Source organism: Drosophila sulfurigaster, chromosome 2R (genome assembly GCF_023558435.1).
Source record: "Drosophila sulfurigaster albostrigata strain 15112-1811.04 chromosome 2R, ASM2355843v2, whole genome shotgun sequence".
NCBI classification, from domain to species: Eukaryota; Metazoa; Arthropoda; class Insecta; order Diptera; family Drosophilidae; genus Drosophila; species Drosophila sulfurigaster.
In genome coordinates, this window is record NC_084882.1 from 19133655 (window position 1) to 19157887 (window position 24233).

At 39.7% G+C, this 24233-nt stretch overlaps 3 protein-coding genes across 3 annotated transcripts in view; 1 reads left to right on the forward strand and 2 right to left on the reverse strand.

Annotated features, from left to right (window-relative positions):
• The window catches only part of LOC133837666 (headcase protein), a 106988-nt gene that overhangs the window by 68416 nt on the left and 14339 nt on the right, over window positions 1–24233 (forward strand). The window contains 3 exon segments of the mRNA XM_062268506.1: window positions 22549–22737; window positions 23764–23852; window positions 23960–24059. Of these exon segments, the coding sequence (XP_062124490.1) occupies window positions 22549–22737; window positions 23764–23852; window positions 23960–24059 (378 nt within the window).
• Window positions 6238–8178, reverse strand: LOC133838770 (odorant receptor 85c-like). Its single transcript, XM_062269996.1, has 3 exons — window positions 6584–8178; window positions 6372–6527; window positions 6238–6315 (listed from the first exon to the last, which is right to left on the reverse strand). The coding sequence occupies exons 1-3, from the start codon at window positions 7559–7561 to the stop codon at window positions 6259–6261; spliced, it is 1191 nt and encodes a 396-aa protein (XP_062125980.1). The 5' UTR covers window positions 7562–8178; the 3' UTR covers window positions 6238–6258.
• The window catches only part of LOC133837668 (endothelin-converting enzyme 1-like), a 113552-nt gene continuing 98158 nt past the window's right edge, over window positions 8840–24233 (reverse strand). The window contains exon 3 of the mRNA XM_062268508.1: window positions 8840–8857. The gene's annotated coding sequence lies outside the window, so the exon portion shown is untranslated. The remainder of the gene's footprint in view (window positions 8858–24233) is intronic.

Sequence of the window (24233 nt, forward strand, 5' to 3'; positions counted from 1 at the left end):
TTGCCGTTTTAATCTGTGAGTTGATAGTTATGTCTGAGACGATTAGTTACTTTTAAGAAAAGCAAAAGAAAAGTACGCTTAGATTCAACGTTGTTTAAAACTTGCAGCCTCCTTTGCTCTTACCGCTTGAGTTATGCATTGATAGTTCCGTCAGTATGTACCTTTCTAAGACAATCAGGACAAACACTTTAGTATGCTGAAATATATCCCAAAATAAAAATTGCAGCCTCCTAGCTCTTACCGCTTTGATATTCCTTTAACTTCCTTTATTTAACTCAACCAGAACAATCACTTTAATATACAGAAATATCTGCCAGAATAAAAATTTGCAGCCTCCTAGCTCTTACCATTTGGTAAGTCAGTCAGAGCAGCTTTCTATAATACTTCATACATTACTTCATTCTGATTAGCTTTTCTGATTTCATTCGCATTTAATTGCCTTAAAGTGAACGTTGAATTTTCTTGCAGTGTAACGTTTAGAGTGGAAAGCGAAACTATTAAATTGTATTTGAATGGAATTGCATAGCTAACAAATTCCAAGTGATATCACGACTATCTGAACAACATGTGTGAGTGTGACAACACCTAGAAGTTCAAGTCAACGTCAGAGCCAGGGCAAGTAACGATTGCCTTCGGCGTGCTGTTCTTGAAAACTTGCAAATGTCAGGCTGAAAATAATTGCTTAACTATTTGCTCGATATGTGAAGGGGTAGAGAAGAAGGAGGCGGTAGGGGGACTTGTGGCAACATCTATTAGTGCTGCATAATTACAGGCGCTGTGCAAAATGACGACGACGACGTCGACGATGACAAATGACAAACAACGTCAAGTTTTCGGTTCGTAATTCGACCTTAATGAGGCGCCTTTAATTTAATTTAATTACCACCTGTCTAGCTGTGTTTCTCTTTCTATATGTATTCAATTAACACCTCTCTGTCAGTGTGTGTGTGCAGGTAAATAAATGCAAGCTTCGGCTGCTGTCGAGTCTCATTTTGCTGTGTTTTATGTCTTTTGTTGTGTTGTGCATAATTTGTTTGCCACTCGCGTCACGCACATAAATTAGTAACTGCTCGATTGACCCTCGCACCCACAACAACAGCTTTGAAGAGAGTGAGAGAAGCAGTGGGTCAATGTCGACAAACGTCGCTCATCGCTGATTTAGACATTCCGCCATTTATGTGATGCCAATAAACGTGTTTGACTCTGTTGCAACTTTATTAGCCAAGCAGCCACAAGTTGTTGGTGTTGTTGTTGTTGCTGCTGTTGTTGTTGCTTGCCCCCAGACTAGAACACACAATTGGCCCCATAGCTTAACTCAATCTATTGGCCAGATCACAACCAGTCGAACTTCAGGCCAGCTGCTGGCGAACTGTCTTTGCAGTTTTGTGGCTATCTTCTGCACCATCGAGCATCGCATCGAGTAACGACCGTTTTGGCCATGTTGCGATGTGTGTTGTGTTGTGTTGCGATGTGTGTGCTGTGGCCAATATAAGCTTTAAGCATTTGTCAAATTGATTGCGAAATAAATTGTTGTTTTATTCGCCTGTGACTGTTGCAATTGCGCCTCGTTGGCCAAATTAAAGACGTCGCCCCATTGTGTTGCATTCATTGTCCGTCCGTCCAGAAAGATGATGCATGCACCTTCCGTCTTGCGCTCACGCTTATCTACATATAATTTAATGCTAAATTATAGACTCTGCTCGCCAAGAAAGGAGAGTTTCTCCATTTGCATTTGTGTGTGTTGTACGTGGCACAGGCGATAGGCATCTCTATGTCATTATAAATAATCGCTTAATTTGTTGCAAGCGATTTACGCGGTATTTTCGTTGTGTATCTTTAACTTTTATTCGCTTAATTTGAGGCTTTTTATTTGAAGTTTAAAGTATAAAAATTTAAGCATTAAATCTTAATGCTTATTATTATTGGTTTTAGATGGGAGTTTAAATGAAGATAGATTGATATATCGTTATAATAAAGTTAATAATAGAAAAAACTTAATGGGGAAATGTAAAGAAACACAAATATATATGCACTTGTAGTTAAGTTAATATTGGTATAAATTTTTATAGAATAAAGATTAAATTCTTATAGAATAGATAGTGTTGTTTAAGTATACACAAACATATTTAATTTTACTTAAGTGAATATTCATCAAGCAAGAGTTTGAATGATTAATACATTTCACAATGAAGATTAGATAAAGAAAGATAGTTTTTTTTAGGTACTTCAGTTCAAGTCAATGCTCACATTTAATGCGCTTAATTGAGCTTTCACTCGAGCAATAAATCAATTAACTAATCGGAATTGTGTCTACCTTTTATTTTTATTGCAGGTATGTAGACCCTGTACAATTTCCTCGTACTCACTCCATAGTTGAGCTTGTGAATGAATCATTAACCGCAAACGAATGGCAATCGTGAGTACTCGACGCGCACAAAACCGCAAATGCTATCAAAACTTTAATATATGTGCGACTATATAAATGTATATATATATCTATCTCTACATATATGTATTACCTTGATATATTCATAGCTCGTTGCTGTTTCTGTTGTTGTTGTTGTTGTTGTTGTTGTTGTTGTTACCCCCACATTGACTTTTGTCTTGTGTCTGGCATCGCATCGCATCTGTGGCAATTTGCATAATAAGCGCACAGCTGTTAATTAATAACGGTAACGGGTCAGCTGGCCAATAATAAACAGCAGCAAAACAGAGACAACAAAATAACAACAACAACAATCGAACTACACCTTCGGCACAAGATCAAAAGCTACTGATTATAAACGAGCAATAATTCGAACATATCAAGATGCCAAAAAGCGTATCACAAATTTAAGGCTTACAACTACATTTATATTTTTTATGATAGCTACGAAGCGATATATATTGGGGAACCTAGGTAGGTGGAGCGTTGCAAGTATGAGTGTGTTCGTGTGTGTGTGTGAATGATCAATTTGTTGAACGATCTTTTTGAAGTAGGCGTTTGCTTTACATACATAAGCCGAGGGCATTTCCGCTATTCTGTTTGCAGCATTTTACATAACATTGAGATCACTCGCTACCCCAAAAGGGTCGAAGAGTTTTATGGCAGACGAAGTGTACTATAAACCTATCCGTCTTTCTGTCCGTCCAGCCAAATAAATCTCTGTAACTCGAAGAATAAGCAAGCTAGATCCATGAAGTTTTGGAAATGTTTTCAGTTATGTAATACCTTAATTTTGGTAGAAGAATTTTATAGCCAAGCGCTATAAACTTTTCCGGCTTTCTGTCTGTCCTCTCAAATAAAGCTCTGTAACTTAGAGGTTAAACAAGTTAGAGCTATATAATTTAGTGCCAATATTCAGTTTGGTAATACTCAAACTTTGGTTATTGTAGCGCCACCCTAAAAAGTAAAAACTCAATTAAAAATCGTTTATAGCACCTTCTATTTTTGTTCGTCATATAATCGATGCAGTATTTAACTGTCGAGCACTCTCACTAAACATTTGTAGCTTGCTTGCCTGAAGGCACTGTTAAATCAATTAAGAAATCATAGACACGGTCACGCCCCCCGCCCCCGCCGCCTAGCTGCGTCAATTGACGACGCCGACGTTGCAATTTTCGAGTTTGCGGCGCCACCAACGCGCAGCCGGAGAGCGAGTTGCAACCGAAAAAAAAATACAAAAACAACTTTGTATTTTGCAATTGCACGCTGCACTTACAGACAATACAAGCAACAATACATGCAACATTTGGTTGCAACTTGCACTCGTATCTCTCGTATTGTTGTGTTGTGTGTTGTAAGTATGTATAAAGTAGTCTGCAGCTCGCAATGCGATGGGGAGTGCCAGCTGTTGTTGTTGTTGTTGTTGCAGCAGCTTTAGCTGGTAAAATTGATTTGTTGTGGCAATAAAAGCGAACGTTCAATCAAGCATGCCACAATCTGTCTAACAGATCTACAAGCTGCACACACTCTCGCTCTTTCTCGCTCTCTTTCACTGGCTGCCAGTCAAACGAGATGCTGCACGTAGATAAGAAAAGCAGGCAGCAAAAATCTGTTGCCCAACATTGTTGCAACAGGATTTTGCACTTAAAATTCTACATAAACAAATTTTTTGCCCAAAAAAGCTAATAAATAGTTAAAGAAATTTTCTCGCTGTTGCTGCTGGCACATAACATATTTATGCTTGTGCATTAATGCGAGAAAAAAGTGCATCCAAATTGAAGGCGTGTGTCATAGCTGGCAGCCATCTCGCTCGCTCTTTAGTACGTGCCAAACGGCACAGCAAACGTCGCCAACTAAATGAGCGCCATTTGCTGCCTCTGCTGCAGTTGCAGTCGCCGTCGCAGTTAGCGTCGCTGCCTCAGTTGACGTCGGCTGTTGTCGTTTGGCCGCCATCGCAATCTAATGTCAGATAGTTTTGCGGTCGCTAACCCGCCGCGCTGCGGCGTCTATTGCATGTGTGTGCGTGTGTGAATGTGTGTAGAAAATGTGAAAAATAGAAATAGCACAACGCAACACTCACACACACACACACATGCGCAAACATTTTGCAATTAGTTTGTGCGCTGTTGATGAATGCAAATTAAGAAAACGAAATGAAAGAAAGATCGAGAAGAGCAGCGAATAACGAATTGCAAATGCACTGCAGGCATTTAAGCAATTGCATTGCAAAAAAAAGTAAAACAAATTATTGAATTCAAGAAAAGTAATAAACTTTTAATTAAATTCAGAATTAGCGGAATTATAAAACTGTTCACTTTAAATAGCCAAGTGACTTTTGATGTTAAGGAATAGATAAGCTTTCAGTAAAGAATAAAAAAAAAGAAGCCGCGTAATCTAGCATTTTCCGCCAAGTCGCAACCTGAAGATTGTAGCAAGAATGTTGCCCATGTAAGTGCGAGTGTATGTGTGTGTGTGTGTGTTGGGATCGTAAAACGCCAACAATTGTTGACATCTGCCACACGCTGTCCAGCTGCTGCTACTTTTGTAGCTGCTGCTGCTGTTGTTTCCTCTGCTTTGACTGTCAATCAAACTTCAGCGTCGTCGTCCACAATTATCCATTCTAATGACAACGCAATGTGCAATGTTTGTTTATAAGCAGCAACAACAACGAAAAGATGGCTGCCACATGTTTTAGTTTGACAGAATGCCAACAAAATTGCGTGGCAACCAACAACACACAACATAACATATGTATGTCTATGTATGTATGTCTGTATGCAGAAGTCTCCAAAGACAGGCTAAAGCACTTAAATACATACTACATACTAAAAATGTGATTCCAAAAAAATAAGACGAAAAATACTAGAAACAAATACAACAACAGCCCAAAAAAGATGTCAGGCCACAAATTTTGTGATTGCCTAATGTGCTTGGGCTAGTTGCTGTTGTTATCGTTGTTGTTGTTGCTGTTGTTACTTGGTAATTATTACGACTGCGGGCGAGTTGGCATTCTACAAAAGCTCTGCATATGTGTGTCTGCGCTAGTGTGTGTGTGGGCTACAATGTTGCTGTGAAAATACTTAAAATGCCAACAGAGCGCCATAAAAATGGCAACAGCAAAAACAGTGCACAACAAAAGCAACAACAACGAGCAGAACAACTGTTGTTGCTTGAAACACTTTCAGTTTCTCAGCAGCTCTAAATTTTTATTACTTTCGTTGTTGTTGTCGTCGTGCTGCGTTGGATTCTCTCTCTCTCTGCCTACACTAACCTATGACAATAATTAGCAAAGCAAACAGCAAAATAGCAACAACGATCCACAGCAAGCAAAACGAAAACAAGTAAGAAAGCTGCAGTCGAGAGTAAACGACTGCGAAATACCCGCTACTCACTTTTGGGAGAGCAGACAAATATATTCAAAATATGCAAATTATACAAGTATTTAACTGGTTCTTGATAAATTCTAATTATTCAAGCATATCAAATATTAATTTATGTTGATACTAAACTTAATTAAATGAAAGTAGAAGTTAGAAAAGGTATTAAACATATTAAATTTGTATTAAAATACAAATAAACTTAATAGACTTTTTTTCACTTTATTTTGATGTGTATTTTATGAATTCGAATTTATAATTTCGATGAATTTTTATTGACATTTGCCGCAAGATTTATTGCTTAATGCAAATTAAGTATTCAGATTCTTTAAATTTTAGCATTTTTAAAAAGCATTCGCAAATAAAATATGACAAAAAGTGAGAAAAAAAAGAAATTACATAGAATTTGAAATACAATACGTGGACTTTTAGCCTCTCTTTGGTATTTAGTCAAGTTTACTTGGCGTACATGGTACGCAGCAAAGCAAAGAACTTGTAGGACAATTGCAGCAGCTGTAAAAAGCTCATTATAATAAATATGCACATTTCAGTAAGAACTTAGAACTTACCTCAGTCATTGTGCCTCTGGTGATCTGCATGAAAACAGTTGCTTTGAGAAAAGCTGGCTTCTGGGAGCGAGCAATAATAAAGACCAAAGTCTTGCGATATCTGACATCAGCGAAGCTCCAATCTTGTTTATAGGCAGCCAGAGCAATGCCAGAGCTCTAAAAGAATTCAAATGGAATAAACAAAGTATTTAAGTAGCACCACTTGAACTTACTGCATCGGCAATCAGCTGTCCGTGATGGCAAATCAAATACACTTGACACAGCGAGGAGACCAAGAACAAGAGTAATTTGATCATTAGATCGGGCGGCACTCCGATTGTCATTTGAAAGCCCACAAAGCATATGACAAACGACGAGATGAGAAAGTTGAGCAAGAGCGGCACACCAAAGATCTCATTTAGTTCCGCTGACAAGCTCAAAAGACGTTCATGATATTGCACAACCTGTGCCAAGAAACGCGAATCCTGCGACCAATCTCCACTCAGCTGCTTAAACTCTATAATCCTGCCCAGATAATCATAGTGCATGATGATCAAAGTGGCCACAGCGCAGAGCAAGAGATCAGTTGAAACTTGTCCAGCTGCCGAAGTGTAGCCAGCAAAGTTCTGCGAGAAGAGCAGCAGATAATACGACCAATTTCCTTCCCAGTGCCAAGGGATATACATCATATAGGGAAGAGTGAGTCCTACGATGCGTGTCTTGAGCCACAATTCGTAGACGAAGTACTGCGCAATGTTAAACAGATTGTAGGTCCAGATGAGCACAGAGTAGAGCAGCGAGAAGGTCAAACTCAGGCGAGAGCAACTCTCCAGATATCTATCCAATTGATACTCTGACTGAGTCTCCTTCGTGCGTGGAAAGAGTTCCTCCAGTTGGTGCATGATGCCACTCAGCGATTCTTTCTTCCACCAGACAAATGCCATTTTGTTCATCCCGACGAGTACGAAGCCAATGTAGGACATCACCATGATGGCCTCCACGACGTGTTCTCCAGTGGCAAAGGAAATCAGCACATAGACAGTCTCACCCAGAAGAACCAAACTTAGATTTATAATATTGGACCAGAAGACAAAACTAATCCATATGCTAGGCGCACTTTTGCGTGAAACTCTTGTATAAGGTTCAATTCCAACTGCCGTGTAGAAGAAGTTGGCGTACTTCAGGAAACTATCCATTTTGGCTATCGGCATTGTGCGTCCTTTTTTCGTTAATACTTTTTGAAGTTCAAACGCGCTTTACACGCTCTTTTATAGCCACACACGATTTTAGTCGCAATCAATTATGTATTTAAATTGTGGTCACAAATGCAGAGCTGACTGCTTACAAAATCGTTTAATAACTGTTTTTGGTCTAATTGTGGGTTTTTATTGATAATTATTGTTTACATTGTGGTTGCGTTCATTGTAAATTGATTTGAAGGGTCAATCAATAATAAGTCTCTTTTTATATTAAGTAAATTTTCCCTTTGTAATACCCTTTCAAGCTTTGGCTACCGGGTATGAAATTTGTTATCTGCTGTTGCTGTTGTTGCTAATGAATCGAATGCGACGCAATTAGCGCAAAGCTTTTGCACCTCTCCCTCTCTTACTTTAGTTTTACCTCACTCTCTATCTCTCTGTCCCTCTTTCTCACTCTCGCTTTCGTTGAACGTATTTCAAGGGCAGCCAAAAAGTAGACAATACTTTTGCCAACATTTCACAAATTGCATTGAAATTAATTAGGCATAATTTGCATTTTTATATTAAGTATCTCAAATTAAGTGATTTAGCTGACCGTAAAAAAATGTTATTGTAGACCCTTCACTATAAAAAAATGAATGAAGTCTATTCAGTTTTTTAACGATATTATTTAAACTATTGATTTCCCTTAAGAACATTTTGTTATTTCATGTGATTACACAATTTTGTGATTTTATTGAACCGTTCACTTAAAAACCATTTTGTAAAGGAATTTATTACATTGGTTTATTATGTTCAAATATTTAATTTGCTTAGATTAGATAGTTTCAAACTTTTTACATTTATTGATATAATGTTTAATTTTCATTCTTTTTGATAATTTTGCCATTTGAATTTATTCGATTATTCCACATCATATATATATTCAATTATTAAAAGTTATTTCACATAATTTTGTGAATTCATTTAGTTTGCATTTGAATTAAATGTTCAAATATTTAAATTCGTTTTTGATAATTTTGTGATTTCGTTTAATTTCAATCAAAAATGGTTTCATTCAAAATATGAGATTTTATAGCAAATTAAATTGACTATCAAAATTGTTGCACTTTTTATGCGCCTAACCAAAAATTAATGCTATTGTTAAACTAAATGTGAATGGCATTTATTGAATTGCCCAAAGTGTGTTAGCGTTCATTGACTTGTTAGCCAAGCTAAAGCTGCCAGTTGGCAACATTTGCACGTTGGCTGTGTAAACGGTTTATTTGACTTAACAATGCAGAGGCAAATTTGCTCACACTCACACAGCTAACAGCTTACTTTTATAGCTGCCAATTGGCTAGACAATTTCTATTAAAGGCAGTCGATCAAATTGTTGCCCCCTGCCACCAGAGTTTGGTGGTGCAGCTATCTTCGTCACGGGTTGTGCAACTGGCCCCCGGGGGGTCAACACCAGCCAATTGTGGCAAGTAAAATGCTGCATAACACCCACAACACATATTATGGCCAATAACTTTGCGGTTCACTTTTAAGGCTGTTAACGTTTCGTATGCGTAATATTTTCAGTTATTTTTTTTGTGTTCGTTTTGGAGCCCACATGTTGCGCCAATTAATAATTGTGCAGCTATCAGATAAGCGAGCGAGAGCGCTTATTGCAGCTGCTTATCGCGCGTGCCACTGTGCCGCATTCTGTTGCACGCCCCAAACAAACGTGGCATTAACAATGCGGCTACAACTCAATTAAATGCTGCAACTGCAACTGCAACTGTTGCTGCTGGTCATGATCGTGTTTTTATCGATTGCTGCCAATCGTCGCCCATTTCCTTGACTCTCGAAAAGTTGCCAACAAATTTGTCACGCTTCCACAGACTTTGCTTCCCCCTCTCTCTTTCCCTTTGGGGCATCGCCCACCACGCGACTCCATTGATGGCGATGTGGCGTGCCACAAACTGCAGTTTGCAAATTTCGTTTTCATTATTTTTCTTTGGCTCTGGCTGCTGCCTGTTTCACTTGGCTCATAAAAAAGTGCCTAAAAATAACATTCGCACAACTTGGCAAGACAGCAGCGAGGCAACAACAGAAAAACCCGCGCAGTCTGCTGCAAAACTTCCACTTCAATCGTCTTGTGATTGAGAGTGTGAGGAGTGAGTGCCCAGTGATTGAGTGAGCTGAGTGTGTGTGAGTATGTTCGTGTTCATGTTTGCTGCCTTTGATTCATTCATAAGCGAATGTCGCCATACCCAGCACAGTGGCATACCCAAAAATGGGGTATGATTAGTTGAGTTGAGGAATCTAACAAAATCAATTAACAGTTGCCTAAAGCTAATATCTTCAATGTATTTTTATTTTATGTTACAGTTTTGTAAAAACAAAAGCTTCGTTAACATCATAAATCATAATTTTAGTAATCAAAAATATTATTCGCAATATTTTAAATGCATTGATTAGTCACAAAATACAATTTTATCACCATTTAAATTTGAGTTCTTTATAAACAAGCATTGACTTTGATAAAAGTCGACATTAAGTAGTAACATGAAAGAACATTTATAGCTTCATTTGAGCTTGCTTTATTCAGTGAGCAAAATAATATCTATAACTGCAAATGCTTACTGAAAACTAATCCATTGTTGTTTCAATACAATTGACATAAATGTCATGTAATCTAGGAAACTTTACCACTAAATTGATATGCATTATTTATGTTGTAAATTGAAAGCTTAGGTATCCAGATCCAAGAATTAATCAGGAGGGTACAAAATTATTAACTAAAATTCTATGAAATGGATAAATATATCATGCGTAACATCTTTGAAAATAAAATCTTAATGGGTATATCTCACGCACATCATACCCATGCGGGCTGGTTTAGATGCTGCTTTAGATGCTGTTGATGATGATGACGTTGGCTGGGCGCAAAAGGGGCTTCGACTTCGTTACTTCGTTGCGCCAACTGACGGACGAAGCTCATTTCTGGCAACGATTATGCTGATATTTGAAGTGCCTTTGATGCGCATTTCGCTTTTTGGCCATTACAAAAATGTATTTTAAAACTGAGAACCCCAAACTCGAACTGCCGTCGCCCGTCACCCGCCTATTGATTTTTACGAGGCAAAGGTAAAGTTCGTTGAACTCGCAGCCGAAAAAAAACTGTAGAGAGAACCCTTGGACAACTTACCTGACAGGCAAAGGCTAAAAAGGCAGTGCAAATTTGTGTGACCATTAATTTTGGGCAGAAACGACAGCTTCAAGTTAACACCAATTAGTCGCATCCTCTTGACTGTTTTATGCGAGCAAACACACAAACATTTGCATTTCATGACTGTCATTTATTTGATTTGCCTGCGTTATTTTTTTTTTTCACTTTTCTCTCGTTTGGAAATCAATGCAACTAACTTGCAAAAGGCAACGACGAGCAAAAAAAGCCATTGACCAGCAAATGAAATTAAAGCTTGACCTGTGTCTTGTCAATTGTATGTGTGTGTGTGTGTGTCTATTGACGTTTTCCTAGCTGCTTAACTTATTTGACATGGGTCAATTGTGCCACAACTCAGCTGAGTCGAAAGAAATGGAAAAGGAAAACAATTTCTCCTCACTTCGTGTCTGGCATGTCTTCTTTAGCTGTTTTGCTGTTGTCCTGGGGGCCAGTCCATTATGCTGGCTTATTTGTTTTAATATTCGCTGCTCGTCAGCTAGTTTTTGGCCACGTTCTTTGCATATCCCTCGCGGCTGGCTGCGGGAGCGAGCTTATCGTTAACAGCACATTAAAGGATTTCAGCTTGTAGCCGACGGCTCTTTCGAGCATTTGGCTTATTGACTTTTGTTGTTATAGTTGCCATTGTCATTGTCATTGTCATTTGACGCCTTATCGTGCCCATTGTCGTCTACACAGCTTTGCTTTAAGCCTGGTTAGCCAGGCGTACACAAAAACCCATTCAAATGACAGTATATTTATATACTGTATATACACTTGGTATACGCATATTTCCTGCTGTGTCTGTGTCGCTTAGTCACGTGCATTTTCACGGCCTTTTCACACTTCCTGCCACAAATTTTATGTGTTGTCTGTCGCTGTCTCAAGGCCAACAAAATCGATGATGAGAGACTTGACTTTAATGTGTCTTGTTTGTCTGTTGTCTGTTTCGTTTTTTGGGCAATATTTTGTGTGTCTGCCTGTTTGATTAAACCAATCCATCAACATGACAGTCGCCTTCGCAATTCAATCAAAATTTGCCAAGGCATGCACAAAAACAATTGAGGCAAGAGCGATGCTACCTTTTGCCACTTGAGTGCAGCAGCAGCAGCATCTTCACTCACTTCACACGATGTCGGGCTGTCCTGGACACGCCCCAATTGTGTTTTTGGCATTGTCTAACGCATTGTCGCTGACAGCATCAGCATCTCGACGGTGCCAGGACGATGTCGATGTCGGCACTTGTCTCGTCCTAAAATATTTTAATGTGCTCCTCGAGCGAGCGTCGTTTGTGTTAATGTCACTTGGTAAACTTGGCAAACTTTCGTCGTAGCATCCTTGAATATCCTTGCCTGCCTTGCCAGTCGTTGTCCTGCTCGTTATCTAGCGACGGCAAACGGCAACGACAGGCGGCGGCAGCATTGATTTAATGACGTTGACGCGACTCCTTTGACTCCTCTTCTCTCTGTCGCTCTTGCTTTATGCTTTATTTATTGATTTAAGTTTGCAATTTCTTTGCCATATCCCTTCGCTTTTTTTTTTTCTCTGCACTTAACATTTTGCTGCGTCGCATCGCTTTCTCTGTTTTATTTGTGCAGCGCTTGCAAAATTTATGCGCTGCCCTTGCTATCAGCCTCTGACTCTTCTCCATCTCTGCGGCTTTGTCTAAGCATCTTTTAAATAAATAACCAAAAACGAACAAAAAAAAAAAAAGAAATAATACAAAAGGGAGAAAATCAAATAAAGCGCCTCGCGAATGGTGCAATGAACCTGACAAAACATCTTCAACTCCCTCGTTGCATTTCGTTTTTTTTTTTTTCGGTCATGCGTTACTTTTATTGTATTGCTTTTTATTGGTTTTTGATTTGTTTCTTTTTCTCATTTTTACCTTTTTATACTCTAGCAGCGGATATGTTAATGTAGTCATTAAATTTGTAACGAGATGACGCTGCTCATCAAGTATTTATGACGAATTGTCTGCATAAATCTAACTGCTATGCAAATTAAGTTCTACAAGTTGAATGATACAAATATTAAGTATACGTTTCTAAACTTCGTTTGCAGATTTATCAAATTTTTATTATGGAATCTAAATAACTTTCTCTTTATTGAAATTGATTTTATTTAATTATTTACTGCTTTAGAGTATTGAGACTTCGTCTTGTTGTCGAGTTTCTTTCTTTGCTTTTTTCTGCTGCTTTTTTCCTTTTGTTGATGTCTTCTACATTACCAATAAGGCGCTTAGGTTGAAATGTAATGCGAGCGCAGATCCTTGATGGCAAAATTAATTATCGACGAGTGTCTCGCCCTCCCTTCCCCTTTACACTCTTTCTCTCTCTCCGGCATTCAACTTTAGCCATCTGAACATTTTCTTGTGTGTTGTTGGCAAAAGTTCAGCAAAATCGCAGTCATGTTACGCCCTTTGCTTGTTGCTCGTTGTCTGCTGCTTGCTTTGAAGTTTTCGCATTTTATTTGTTTCTTACGACTGCATTCTACGTATATGTGTGTGTGTGTGCGTGCGTGTGTGTATAATGAAATTATCTACAATGATAACTCAGGCAGAGCAATAAGCAACATGCAGGTTTTGCGCTTTGCTTTCGCTTCGCTTTCCACAGCCACACTTGAGAAGGTTCAAAATTCGTCCTTCAACAGTTTGTGGCTGAGCAGCCACAAGTTGTCTGTGTCTTTGTGTGTGGTGCCCACGAACTGCAATTTAATTACTCCTGTGGCTGCCTCTTTCGGTATGTTTGTGTATGTGAAAGTGCTTACCTAACCCACAACAACAACCAGCGACAACAAGAACAACAATCAAATTTGGCCATTTACCCAGAACAAGCTGCATTACAATTCGCCAGGGCAACAAAATACCTGTGTGTACAGTGCAGCTTCACTAAGCTATACTCCAACTACTTACAGCTATTTTCATTTTTTAATGACAGTTTTCAAATGCATAAACCCAGAGTTAAATCATATATTTCGTATTTTATGTATTTTTATTTGATTTGAATTTTCTATATTATTGAATGCATATTCATAATTTCAAGTAATTAAAAATGTATTAATCAGAGTCTTCACTGTAGTCCTTTGTGCATATGTGTAGCATTCCAGGTCTGGTCTGGTCATGCTGACCTTTCAGACGCCGCCTTGTCTACATATAACATGTAATATTCATTAGTTTGATTACCTTTCACTTACTCTTCCTCTCTCTCTTTCTCTCCACTCAAACTTTACCTAAGTGAAATGATGAATTTCAATTTTATTACTACTGTTTGTTTTTTTTTTTGGGTTTCACTTAAAGTGCTGTTTGTTGAACTTTAAACTGCATAAAAGAAAACAACAGGCAAACTTTACTTGACCAGATAAAACAACGGAGCGAAAAAGTTGTCAACAAAAGAACCAAGCTGAACTCAACGGAGGTCCTGGGGCGCTGGCCTCGAGCGTTTCCATGTGCTTTAAATCATTTTCATTTTTAGCAGCCACCAACAGCAACAGCAGCAGCTGTTATCCTTGGTCATTGTCCTGGCGCGCTGATTGCGCTGGCTGGACACTTATCGCACCTTGTTTAGTCAGTTAAACTGTCAGCTCACTCTGCGAACTTTCTACTTGCCTCAACCCAACGGGGACTTGATTAATTGCAATTTGTGTGGCAGTTACTGAAAGTTGCAAGAGTGTCGCTAATTATTAATGTAAATGTTTTCACTTTAAATGGACCTTCACGCGGCGGTGGGCGTGGCTGTCTGGACACGCTTTTGAATAGTCGCTAAACATGCGGTTAATAAGAAACAGCACAACACAAACAGAAAAGAAAAAAAAGCTGAATAAATATGTGAGAGGGGCTGTGGTTGTCTGGCAACTGTCATTATAGCAGCGACTCATATGAAATCCTTAATTAGAAATGCTAATAAGGACTGGCACACGGCAAAGCTACTTAACCACATTGCGTATACGCCACCGCGCGCGTCTGACACCTTTAAGCTGCAGCAGAGCATTGTGCGATTAGTGGCCTCGATGAGTGCTTCTCACATGTGAAGAGCTCGCTTTCTTGGTATGTGTATGTGTATGTATTTGTGTTTGTGTATGTGCTTATAGCTAGTTAGCTGAGAGCAGCGCTGCTTTGACTTTTATTGGCCTTTAAAATGTCTTGGAGTGCACTGGCTTCGCTTTTTGTGTGTTTGCCTTTGCCAGGGGAGAGCTTTTTTAATGTCGTGTTTATTTTGACATTTTCATTATGTGCGTTCTTCTGTTGTCTGTATCTGTGTCTCTGTCTGCGTCTAGATTTGCCCGCATCTTTTGCACCCATTGTTCTACGCTTTTAATTATACATTTTTCGCCCCTTCGCTCAAAATGATATTGTGGCTTGTGTGCAAAAAGTTAGCATACTGCCGAAAATTGTTTAAATGCAATTCGCATTCACAATTTCCAGGCAAAAGTTGAACTTGTAGCTTGAACTTTTCTTCTGCGTTCTCTCTGCTATCCCTTCTCAAAGTTGGCTTTTCTTAATCAAAGTTTTGCCATGAAGTTGCAAGTTTGCTTGCTCAAGTGCAACTCTCAATGCCCATTTCGGAATGGACTATTGTTATGCTTCGAGGTTAGAATTTTCACAGCATTTTCCTTTTTTTTGTGTGTTCTGTTGTGGCACTGTAATTAAAATGCAGACAGCCATTTGCCGTTTTGCCATTTTGAGTTTTGCTTTGCTTTCCGCTTGGCTTTTTGCAATTATAAAGATATGCTCAAACTGAGTCCTGAGTCGTCGAGCTGATAACGCCAAAGTATGAGAGCGTGGAAGCAGGAAAAAAATGTAATTTGGTTCAACTGTTGCGGACCCAAGGGACTGGCCGACGGGCAACGCGCAACGCGAGACCAATTAGTTTGACTTGAAAGAAAGCAAAACGAAGTGCAACATTTGCAGTTGCACTCGAATGCCTTTGGCTGCCCTTATCGCAACAGGCAGGCTGGCAAAGCGCGAGTGATAAAAGCAAATAAAGAGTGCAGCGCCTATTACTGACTGTTTTATCAGCTGCTTATTAGTTGGTGTGTGGTGTAAAGTTCATTGATCCGCAACGGCGATAAGCGACGGCCAGAGCGCAGAGCACCAGGCCCCTATATAAAAATAGACTAGTTTATCACGCATACGCACCGTTCGCCCATTCGCAGCTGATAAGCGACCAAGCAGCAAGAACAATAATACTTCGTTGTCTCAATATGCTATGCGAGTGCATATGTACACATCTGTATGTCCAATAGCTAAATCGACTGGGGTCTTAACTTAAGTGGAAGAAATTACACACAAGGCGAAGTTTGCACTGCGTCTTTCTGTCTGTCTATCAGCCAAATGGCTTACAGTTCGTTTATGCCAGGGCTTAAGTTCCAATCAAGGCAATGTACTGTGACTTCATAAAATGCATGCCACACGCTTTCGTGCGGAATGCGAAAAGAGCACGAAAATAAAAATGGTAAAAATCGTTGCCAAAATGTCGCTCGACAAATAGAAAAATAATTAAACAATTAACTTTTATAGTCGCCAAGCAATTTGCACCGCTTTTTCACTGTCTCAGCTGCTGCATGGCGAAATTGGCCATAATAAAACTATTAGTGCCGCCAAATGCATTTAAATTGGTTGCTTAACTCAGGGGGCGTGGCACACACGCTCTCTTTTTTCGAGCATGTATTTTGCATCTGCTTTTTGTTTTGGTAGAATAATAATTGCCAAAGGGAATATAGGTTGGGGTTTTAAAAAAATACAAAATGGTTGCCCGTTGGGGCATCGTGCAGTTCAATAAACTTAAAGCACATTTTCGTAGCATACTTACGGGCGCAAGCGAAAAATATATTTCCAGAGAAAGATTGCATTTGTTGTACTTGGCTGTTGGCGGCAGCGGCTTTTAGCCATTGCCAATAAAAGGCCATTATGCTATAGAACATTGAACGCAACGATAAATAAGCAGACTGTCCCAGCTCCTCTGCATCTTGAAAGGGCAAATACAATTTATTTGCAAATTGATATTTAAGGGTCAGGCGAAAGCAAAGCCAATGCCAAAGGCAAGCAGCTTAGCTAATGGCAAATGCAAAAATGCCATTGAAAATTGAATGAAGAGAGTAGCTAGCAACAACAACAACTACAAAAAAAGCGAATTAAAATTGACTCGACTGAAAGTGAAGGTTTTTGTGGATACCAAAGCCAATGCCAATGCCAGACATGGCCAAGAAAAGGACACTTCAAAAAGGGAAGAGAGATCAATGTTCAATTCTACATTTAACTGGCCGAACATCTTTCAAGCGATGTTTGTTAACTGAAGCATGTAATAATATTTCGTGCATAGAATTTGGCACAAGTTCAGTGAACGACTTCGTAGCACGTGGCAACACAGAATTCGCTAATGAAGTTATAACAAACGCGTATCGCAGACGTAAAAAAATGGAAAATATGCACGAATTTGTGTGTTGGCTGATTTTCATTTTTCGCATATTTTTTTCGTTCTCTTCTGTTGTCGTGTTTAGTTTAGTTTTCCTTTGGCAATTGTGTCGCGCATTTGAATTAAGTGCAAATGACACGAGATTGCCAAAATGCAGGTGGGGCACAACATGCTAGAACAAAACGACAAAACGACACGCTTTTAAGCCACTTTTGAGTAGCGCTTAACCTTCTTCCTCTCCTCCCCCTCTCGCTCTCTCTGCTTACTTTTTGTCTTTAGAGAGCGGTGTCTGTCTGTCTGGCATTGGTCTGGTATCTGTTTTGGCTCGTTGGTTCGTTGGTTGCTTGGCTCTTGGCACTCCTTTTGCGTGTTTTTCATTGTCTGGCTGCTGGTTTTTTTTTGAATTTATTGAAATGTTTGTTTGTCTGCAGCGCTATTGCATTGTTGTTTAGCTCCAGCACCAGCTCCTATGTGCCACACCGTCGTCACAGCTGCGTCCTCTGTGTGTATGCAGCCCTTTTCACTTGCCCCTCTCCGCGCTTCCTTTGTATCATTCTATTGTACTTACTGCTGGCAAAAGCAGCGCTCCTGCTGCGTTTGTTGTCGCAAAATATTATTACTCCATTTCATTTATAAGAGTGCGCTCCGCCCACACGCCCCACGCCCATATTGAAGAGTCTCACTCCCCCCTCAAAGTGCTCAGCTCCATGTTATTTGTACAAGCTACCGACTATGCTTCATTCCGCTTTAATACTCAGTACATAACTTTTGGCCAATGTGAGTATATTACTTTTGAGCTACTGTGGGAAAGTCTTACTAATAGAAATATTATGGGAAATCGAGTCATCAAATATTTCAAGTGTAAACTAGACATTTTTCTTAATATAAAATTCTATTTTTTTTTGGTTTTTCTATTTAAGTTGCATTTCCTATTCTTAGTATACATAATTTATTTTATTTTTGATACATTTATATCGTGGAAATGTTTTCTGAAGTATGTTTTAATGCAAATTTCATACTTTGCTTAAATCCTATTTATGTTGTATGCATTTTATTTATTTTTGATGAATTTTCAATCACAATTATTATTTTATAATTCCGGATATGTTTTCTGTTGCAAGTTTTGCTCCATTTTCGCTTTCATTATTTTCTATTCAGTGAATTTCAGCTTTATAGCAATTCATTTGACCCAGAATTTATATTGTATACGTACATGAGTATTTTCTGTTTTTCTGAAGTGGTGCTGTTTAATAAATTTGGTTAGTACTCTATTTTAGTTTTCATTTTCAATTCACATAATTTCAATACACACATTCATTGCTTCTGTATTTTATTTTACATTTTATAGTTAGCTTAGAACATCTGACTTTCTTCTTAATGCGGAATTTTATACCCATTTTTCTACAGGGTATTTATCGATTGAGTATTCTACACAGTTGAGTTCTTAGTTATGCTCTTGTATTTCATTTTAACTGTTGGCTTTAGTTCAAACTCCTCAACTCCTCCTCTGGCTGTTGTTGTTTTGCGGGCTTAGGTTGATTTTAAAGCTTATTGTTGTGCTGCAGTTAGCGCTGTCCCAGGCTTCAGGGGATTCTCCAGAGCAGTCACAACCAGCAGCAGCAGCCAGAGCAGAAGTGGACGCTAAGGCGTCGCCTTGGCTGGACTGAAGTTGGATGTGCTGTGTTGGCATGTTTGCAATTCCATTTCATTGTCAGTGTCATATGCCGCCGTCCGCTTGTTCTTGCGCTTGTCATTGGCTTTGAATGCTGCCAGTTAATCTGCCACAGCCACTGCCACTGCCACACGGAGACAGTGGCACGTCTTGGATGCCACCGCGCACAGCTGGCTAAAAGTTGTTGGCAAACTCTTGCTTCGCTGCACGTTATGCTCAGATGCCGCCTGGTTGTGCCACAGCATTAAAAGTCATTTGATGTGGCTCTTGTTGCCACCACACACTTGGGCGAATTAAGCAGCCAGGCCACGCCCCCAAAAACTACGACAACATAACAAGCAGCAAAGCAAGCCCACCTCGAGTGGCAGTTTGTAATTCATTTTGTTGCAAACTTTCTTCTTTATTGTCTTTATTGTCACCCACTCAAAACTCCTTTGCAGCTCCGCCTCCTACTCAGTTTTTGTTGTTGTTTTTCGTTTTTTTCTGCTGCCAGTTGGCAATAAAATTTTTCAATTTCCACAAATGACAATCGTCAATTGAGGCTGATAGTTTTAGTTTTTCCGGGTTTCACATTGAAGGAGGAGGCGACTTTTGGCAGGCTTAATAAAATCGTTTGACATCAAATGGCTTCAAAGCGAAAAGCGATCGCAAAAGACGCCCACAGTGAAAAGTCGCTAAAAAAGAAATAACGTGAAAAACATCGCCGTAGGCTTCAACTTCCATTTCAATTGTGGATTAATGAGGCGTTACAACAACAACAGTCAGTCGCATAAATTATGGCACACAGCACAACTTAAATATTTAATAACAGCTAGTGAAATGTTGTACACCTAACATCAAGCAAGCAAGCTGAAAGGGAGTCTCGCATGTTTGTTTACTGTCTGCACAAACACAAACAAAACACGCACACACGCAGATACTTGGATATATGTATCTGATGGATAAGCATGAGTGTGTGTGTGTGTGTGTATGCAAAGTTCAGAGTCGTTTCTTTTGAGCTGACGCAAATAAGTTAAAAAGCACAAAAAACCCGACTTATTGCTTTTTAATAATACGCAAAGAAAGTCAAGGAAAAGGGTAGAAAAAGACAAAGAAAATAAATAACGAAAGCTAATTAAATACGAAAATTGCAAATCGATTTAAAACCCGAATTCATCTGTCATAATAAACTAAAATTTAAAACCAACTACAAATAATATAAAATTAATATTCTGTTTTTTTAATCAATGTCATCAAATACAAATAAATCTGAAATTAAAAATAGAATTCAGAAGCTAATTATTAGATTCGAAATTTCGTAAATAAATAAAAGATACTTAATTTCAAATCAGTTGCACATATCAAAAATCCAATTAATTTTGTAAATGCTTTTGAGTTTCAATTTGATGCAGCGCATTATTAATTACGCTAAACACACATTAAACAACTGCCGAAAAATTCAAATAAATTTCTATGAGCAAATATAAATATTCATCATGAGTACTATTCACATAGAGAACGAATCTCTATTCACATTTAGTCTGAATTGAGGCGGCGCCAGCGAGGAAATGCTCGACTTGAGTTCAAGAATATTTATGGCCATCAAATGGTCACAACAGCAACAGTTTTAATGGATTCACGCAACTTTTGAGACACTTCCTCCTCCCTTTCCTTTGAGGAGTCTCCCCCCCTCTCCGATTCCCTGCCATTGAAATGCAATTTAATTTAATGTGTTTATGAAAATCGTAGCACTTGGAATCGAATTGAATTGCTTCTCAATCGACCATTGTCTTGCTTATAGTAAGAGGGATGTTTATAGCTAAGCACAACTAGCTGATACCCTAAGCACATTTCAATAGAATTGTGCTACCCTTTAATGACACTTGCTAACTACAGGGTATATGGTCATGCCTCGCCTTTGATTTGTGCCCGGATTACGAGTGGTTTTTGACTTTTTCTGCTTCTTGTGGCCAACAACTCCCTGGCTTTACCACACTACGACTCTTAAGAGTGTGTTGATATTTATGGTCAAAGGGAAATGCTGACAATGCTGATTTATGCGCTCAATGCTGCCTTGGGCCAAGGAAATGACAACTGAATGGCTTCATTAGCGCCAGTTGTTGTTGCCGAATAACTTTTTCGAGTTAATGCAAGAGTTTATTGCACTTCGACTTTTGACTTTTTGCCAGCGCTGAAAACAAAGTTTCTTGCACTTGACACAAACTCAGCGCATTGAAAACCAAAGTCAAAAATTCCACAAGCTGTTTTTCGTCAAAACAGCACGCGACATTCATAAATTATGTTGTGGCATTTGCTTGTGGCAGGTTATGTTGCAAGCAAAGCGATGCCGCGTGCGGTGGCACGTTCAATGACCGTTGGTCAGGCAAATTAGCAAATTGTCACGTAGCAAAACAAAAAAAAAGGCTAAAGAAATGTATAATTATTTTGTTTTTATTGTTGTCCCCGTTGTCAGTTGTCAGCTGCCACCAGTTGTTGCATGCCCCAGTGCTGGTAACCCGAGACACGCTTAGGCAACACAATCAACTCGATTGCCACTAAAACGTTTTCGTTTCTCTTTCTTTTGTTTAATGAGAATGAGAAGAATATCGCTTACTTACCAAGCACTTTTCTCTTTCGCCCCTCTGCTAAAGCAAACATTGATTAATCGAGTTTAATGGCAACTCGACGCAGTTGATTTTATTGTTGCCAAAAGATTTATGAGACAACCAACCTATGTAGCCATCGAGAGGTGGAATTTTCGGGGGGTTGAGAGTTTTCTGTTACCCCACAGCAAATATTAATTTGCTGATTGTTTTGTTTGGCCAAAAGTTCTGGGCAAATGTTTGCACAGCATTAGAACAATAAGATTTTCGGCACATTATGCAAAATGTAGCAAAACTCTTCAGTTGAGAGACTCTTCTGCTTGGCCTAAGGGTGCTCTAACATCTCAACTGCTTAGCGACTTATTAAAAAGTGCATTAAACTCTGTCTGTCTCAAGCAGACAGAGCAGAGAGCGTGTTGTCATGTTGAAGTCCCATTGCAGCAATTGATTACAACTACGTGTCCTTTCGCATTTCTCGTTATCATTATTACTAAATAATGCAGCATGTCTGTGTCGTTATTTGTTCTTATCCATCTTACCATCGAAGTACTCTCTCTTTCTCTTTCACTGTGCGGTCAGCAGGGCAAACGGCAATTACCTGTGCAAGCTTTGATTAGTGTCTGCTTGCCATATTTTGTGCATCCTTCAACACCTTTTGGCAGCTTTTTGGCTATTGACTTTGGGACCACACAGCTCTTGACGGCTTTATTAGAAGCCGCGGCTCGCCATATTGATTATCGATTGGGGAATTCTAGCAACGTTTCTCACTCATTTTCTCTCTCTCTTATTCGCTCGTTGTGGCTTTCAATTTGGCCAACGCTGTTGGCCATTTGGCTTGCCAAGCGAGCACAACACAAACACAGCGTCTGGCTGCTCTGGCTCTGGTTCTGGCTCTGAGCACGTTTGGATTTTATGGTTCATTTGTTGGCGCTTAGACGCCGTCCTGCCACACACACTGCACACTTACCTTGCCACATGCAACATATTGAATATTTAGCCCTCCCAGCTCTGGGCCATTGTTATAGTTTCAGCTTAGAAACGAGACAGACACACACATATACACGAAATTTGATTATATTTTAGCTTTAAACTGCAAGCATATGTATCTAATTTTCTTTTATTTTGCTATTCCTTTGCAGATTGAGGACGAGGGCAATCATGGCAACGACGAAACACGTCTCTTCATACTCTCCTCGCTGGCCCAGTCGCAGATGAGTCGCGTTGCATGCATTTTGTGCGAGGAGCCGTTGCTTGTATTCGATCGCTATCCGCTGGTCGATGGCTCCTTCTTTCTCAGTCCCAAGCAGCATTCCAGCGGCTGCATTGAGGTAAGTCTCTCTTCACTCACTCGTAGTTCATCATTAATAAACGTCAACTGACACCCACGTGCAACAGGCAACAAGACAACTGCACAGCGGCTGCTTTCACTCCGCCCACTCAGAACTTTCGAGCCTGCAATTAGCCAAGATGTTGGCCCCAAAAAAAGAAGAGTGCAACGGGCGAAAGAGAGCCGTAAAGAGAGAGAGGCATAAGTCACAGTTTGCACAAATTATGGCAACAGTTTTGTGGTGGCATGTCAAGGCGCACCTCTAAGTCGCCTTTGTAGCATTTGCAATTTATGACCCATTTAAGTCAGCATAATTACGGCAGCGCCTAATAAACTGCCACAGAGCCCCAAAGGTGCAACAGCAGTTGCAGCAATGCGCTCTGCCTCTGCCACAAAGACCCACGTGCAATGCAACAACCTACGCTTCAGCCAAGAGTCAGCCAGCTGGCATTTCCATTCCCTGTTGTATGTATGCCTGTCATGCCTGGTCGAGTCGACTCGAGTTACTCTCTGTCCTGGGCTCTGGCTCTGATGTGGTCTGGCGCCTTCTCTCGCCCCTTTCGCTTGTTTGCGCTTTAATTTAAACCTGGATTTATAATTCATTGCCAACTGCAAATGCTGCTGCTGTGTGTCTGGAACTTGGGTCTCTCTCTCTCTCTACCTCTCTGGCATGGCCATGGCCATTGCCATTGCCACTGTCTCGTGGGCGTTTGCTATGCATTTTGCATTTTATTTGAAATTATTATGTCGCGTCGCAAAGCCCTTTTTATGCCAAAAGAACGACAGAGAGTTCAGTTCGAATGCAGGGAAAGAGGAAAGCAACAGCAGCAGCAGCAGGCAAAACGATATGCGAATGCGAGTAGAAAGTTGCTTCAAATCATTTTTCATTGTTGTGACAATGAATTATGCGACTGCCTGGTTTACCAACTGGCTGCCTGAATGCCTTCCTCTCTCCCATATTTCCTCTTTATACATACATATATTTAATGCAAGTCTCGCTCTCCACCATTTTGTTACTCCATTGCAGGTCAAATACGAGGGACGCATGCTCTACTTGACCTGTGTGTGCATGAGTTGCCTCGACGGCACCTCCAGCAGTCGTGTCATCAGTTGCCGGTAAGTCTCTTCCTCTTCCACCTCAGAAGCATCCTTTTCATGGCTTCCACGTCGTCATCCCTTGGCAATATTTTAACAATTTTGCATTTGCACACTCTCACACACAGATTCTGCAGCGAGCCTTGGGATGGATCCAGCCTGGTGCTGGGCACCATGTACGCCTATGACATCTTTGCAGCCATGCCCTGCTGTGCCGATCGTTTTAAGGTGAGTGTCATTTAAAGAGAGCTTTAAAGCACATTAATAATAAGCATTGCATATAAAATGGAAAAAAAAATCATGTGTATTGAAATTATTTCCAACATTTAACCACAATGCTTAGCTTAATCAGCTTATCATCTAATTTATACATGAAAACTTAACAAGAGTTAACAATAATTG

Excerpts from the sequence above, each read along its gene's own strand:
- LOC133838770 (XM_062269996.1), bottom strand. The coding sequence starts at position 7,561 with ATGCCGATAGCCAAAATGGATAGTTTCCTGAAGTACGCCAACTTCTTC. Across the intron at positions 6,528-6,583 it reads GACAGCTGATTGCCGATGCA|AGCTCTGGCATTGCTCTGGC; the intron begins GTAAGTTCAAGT and ends GAATTCTTTTAG. Across the intron at positions 6,316-6,371 it reads CCAGAGGCACAATGACTGAG|CTGCTGCAATTGTCCTACAA; the intron begins GTAAGTTCTAAG and ends AGCTTTTTACAG.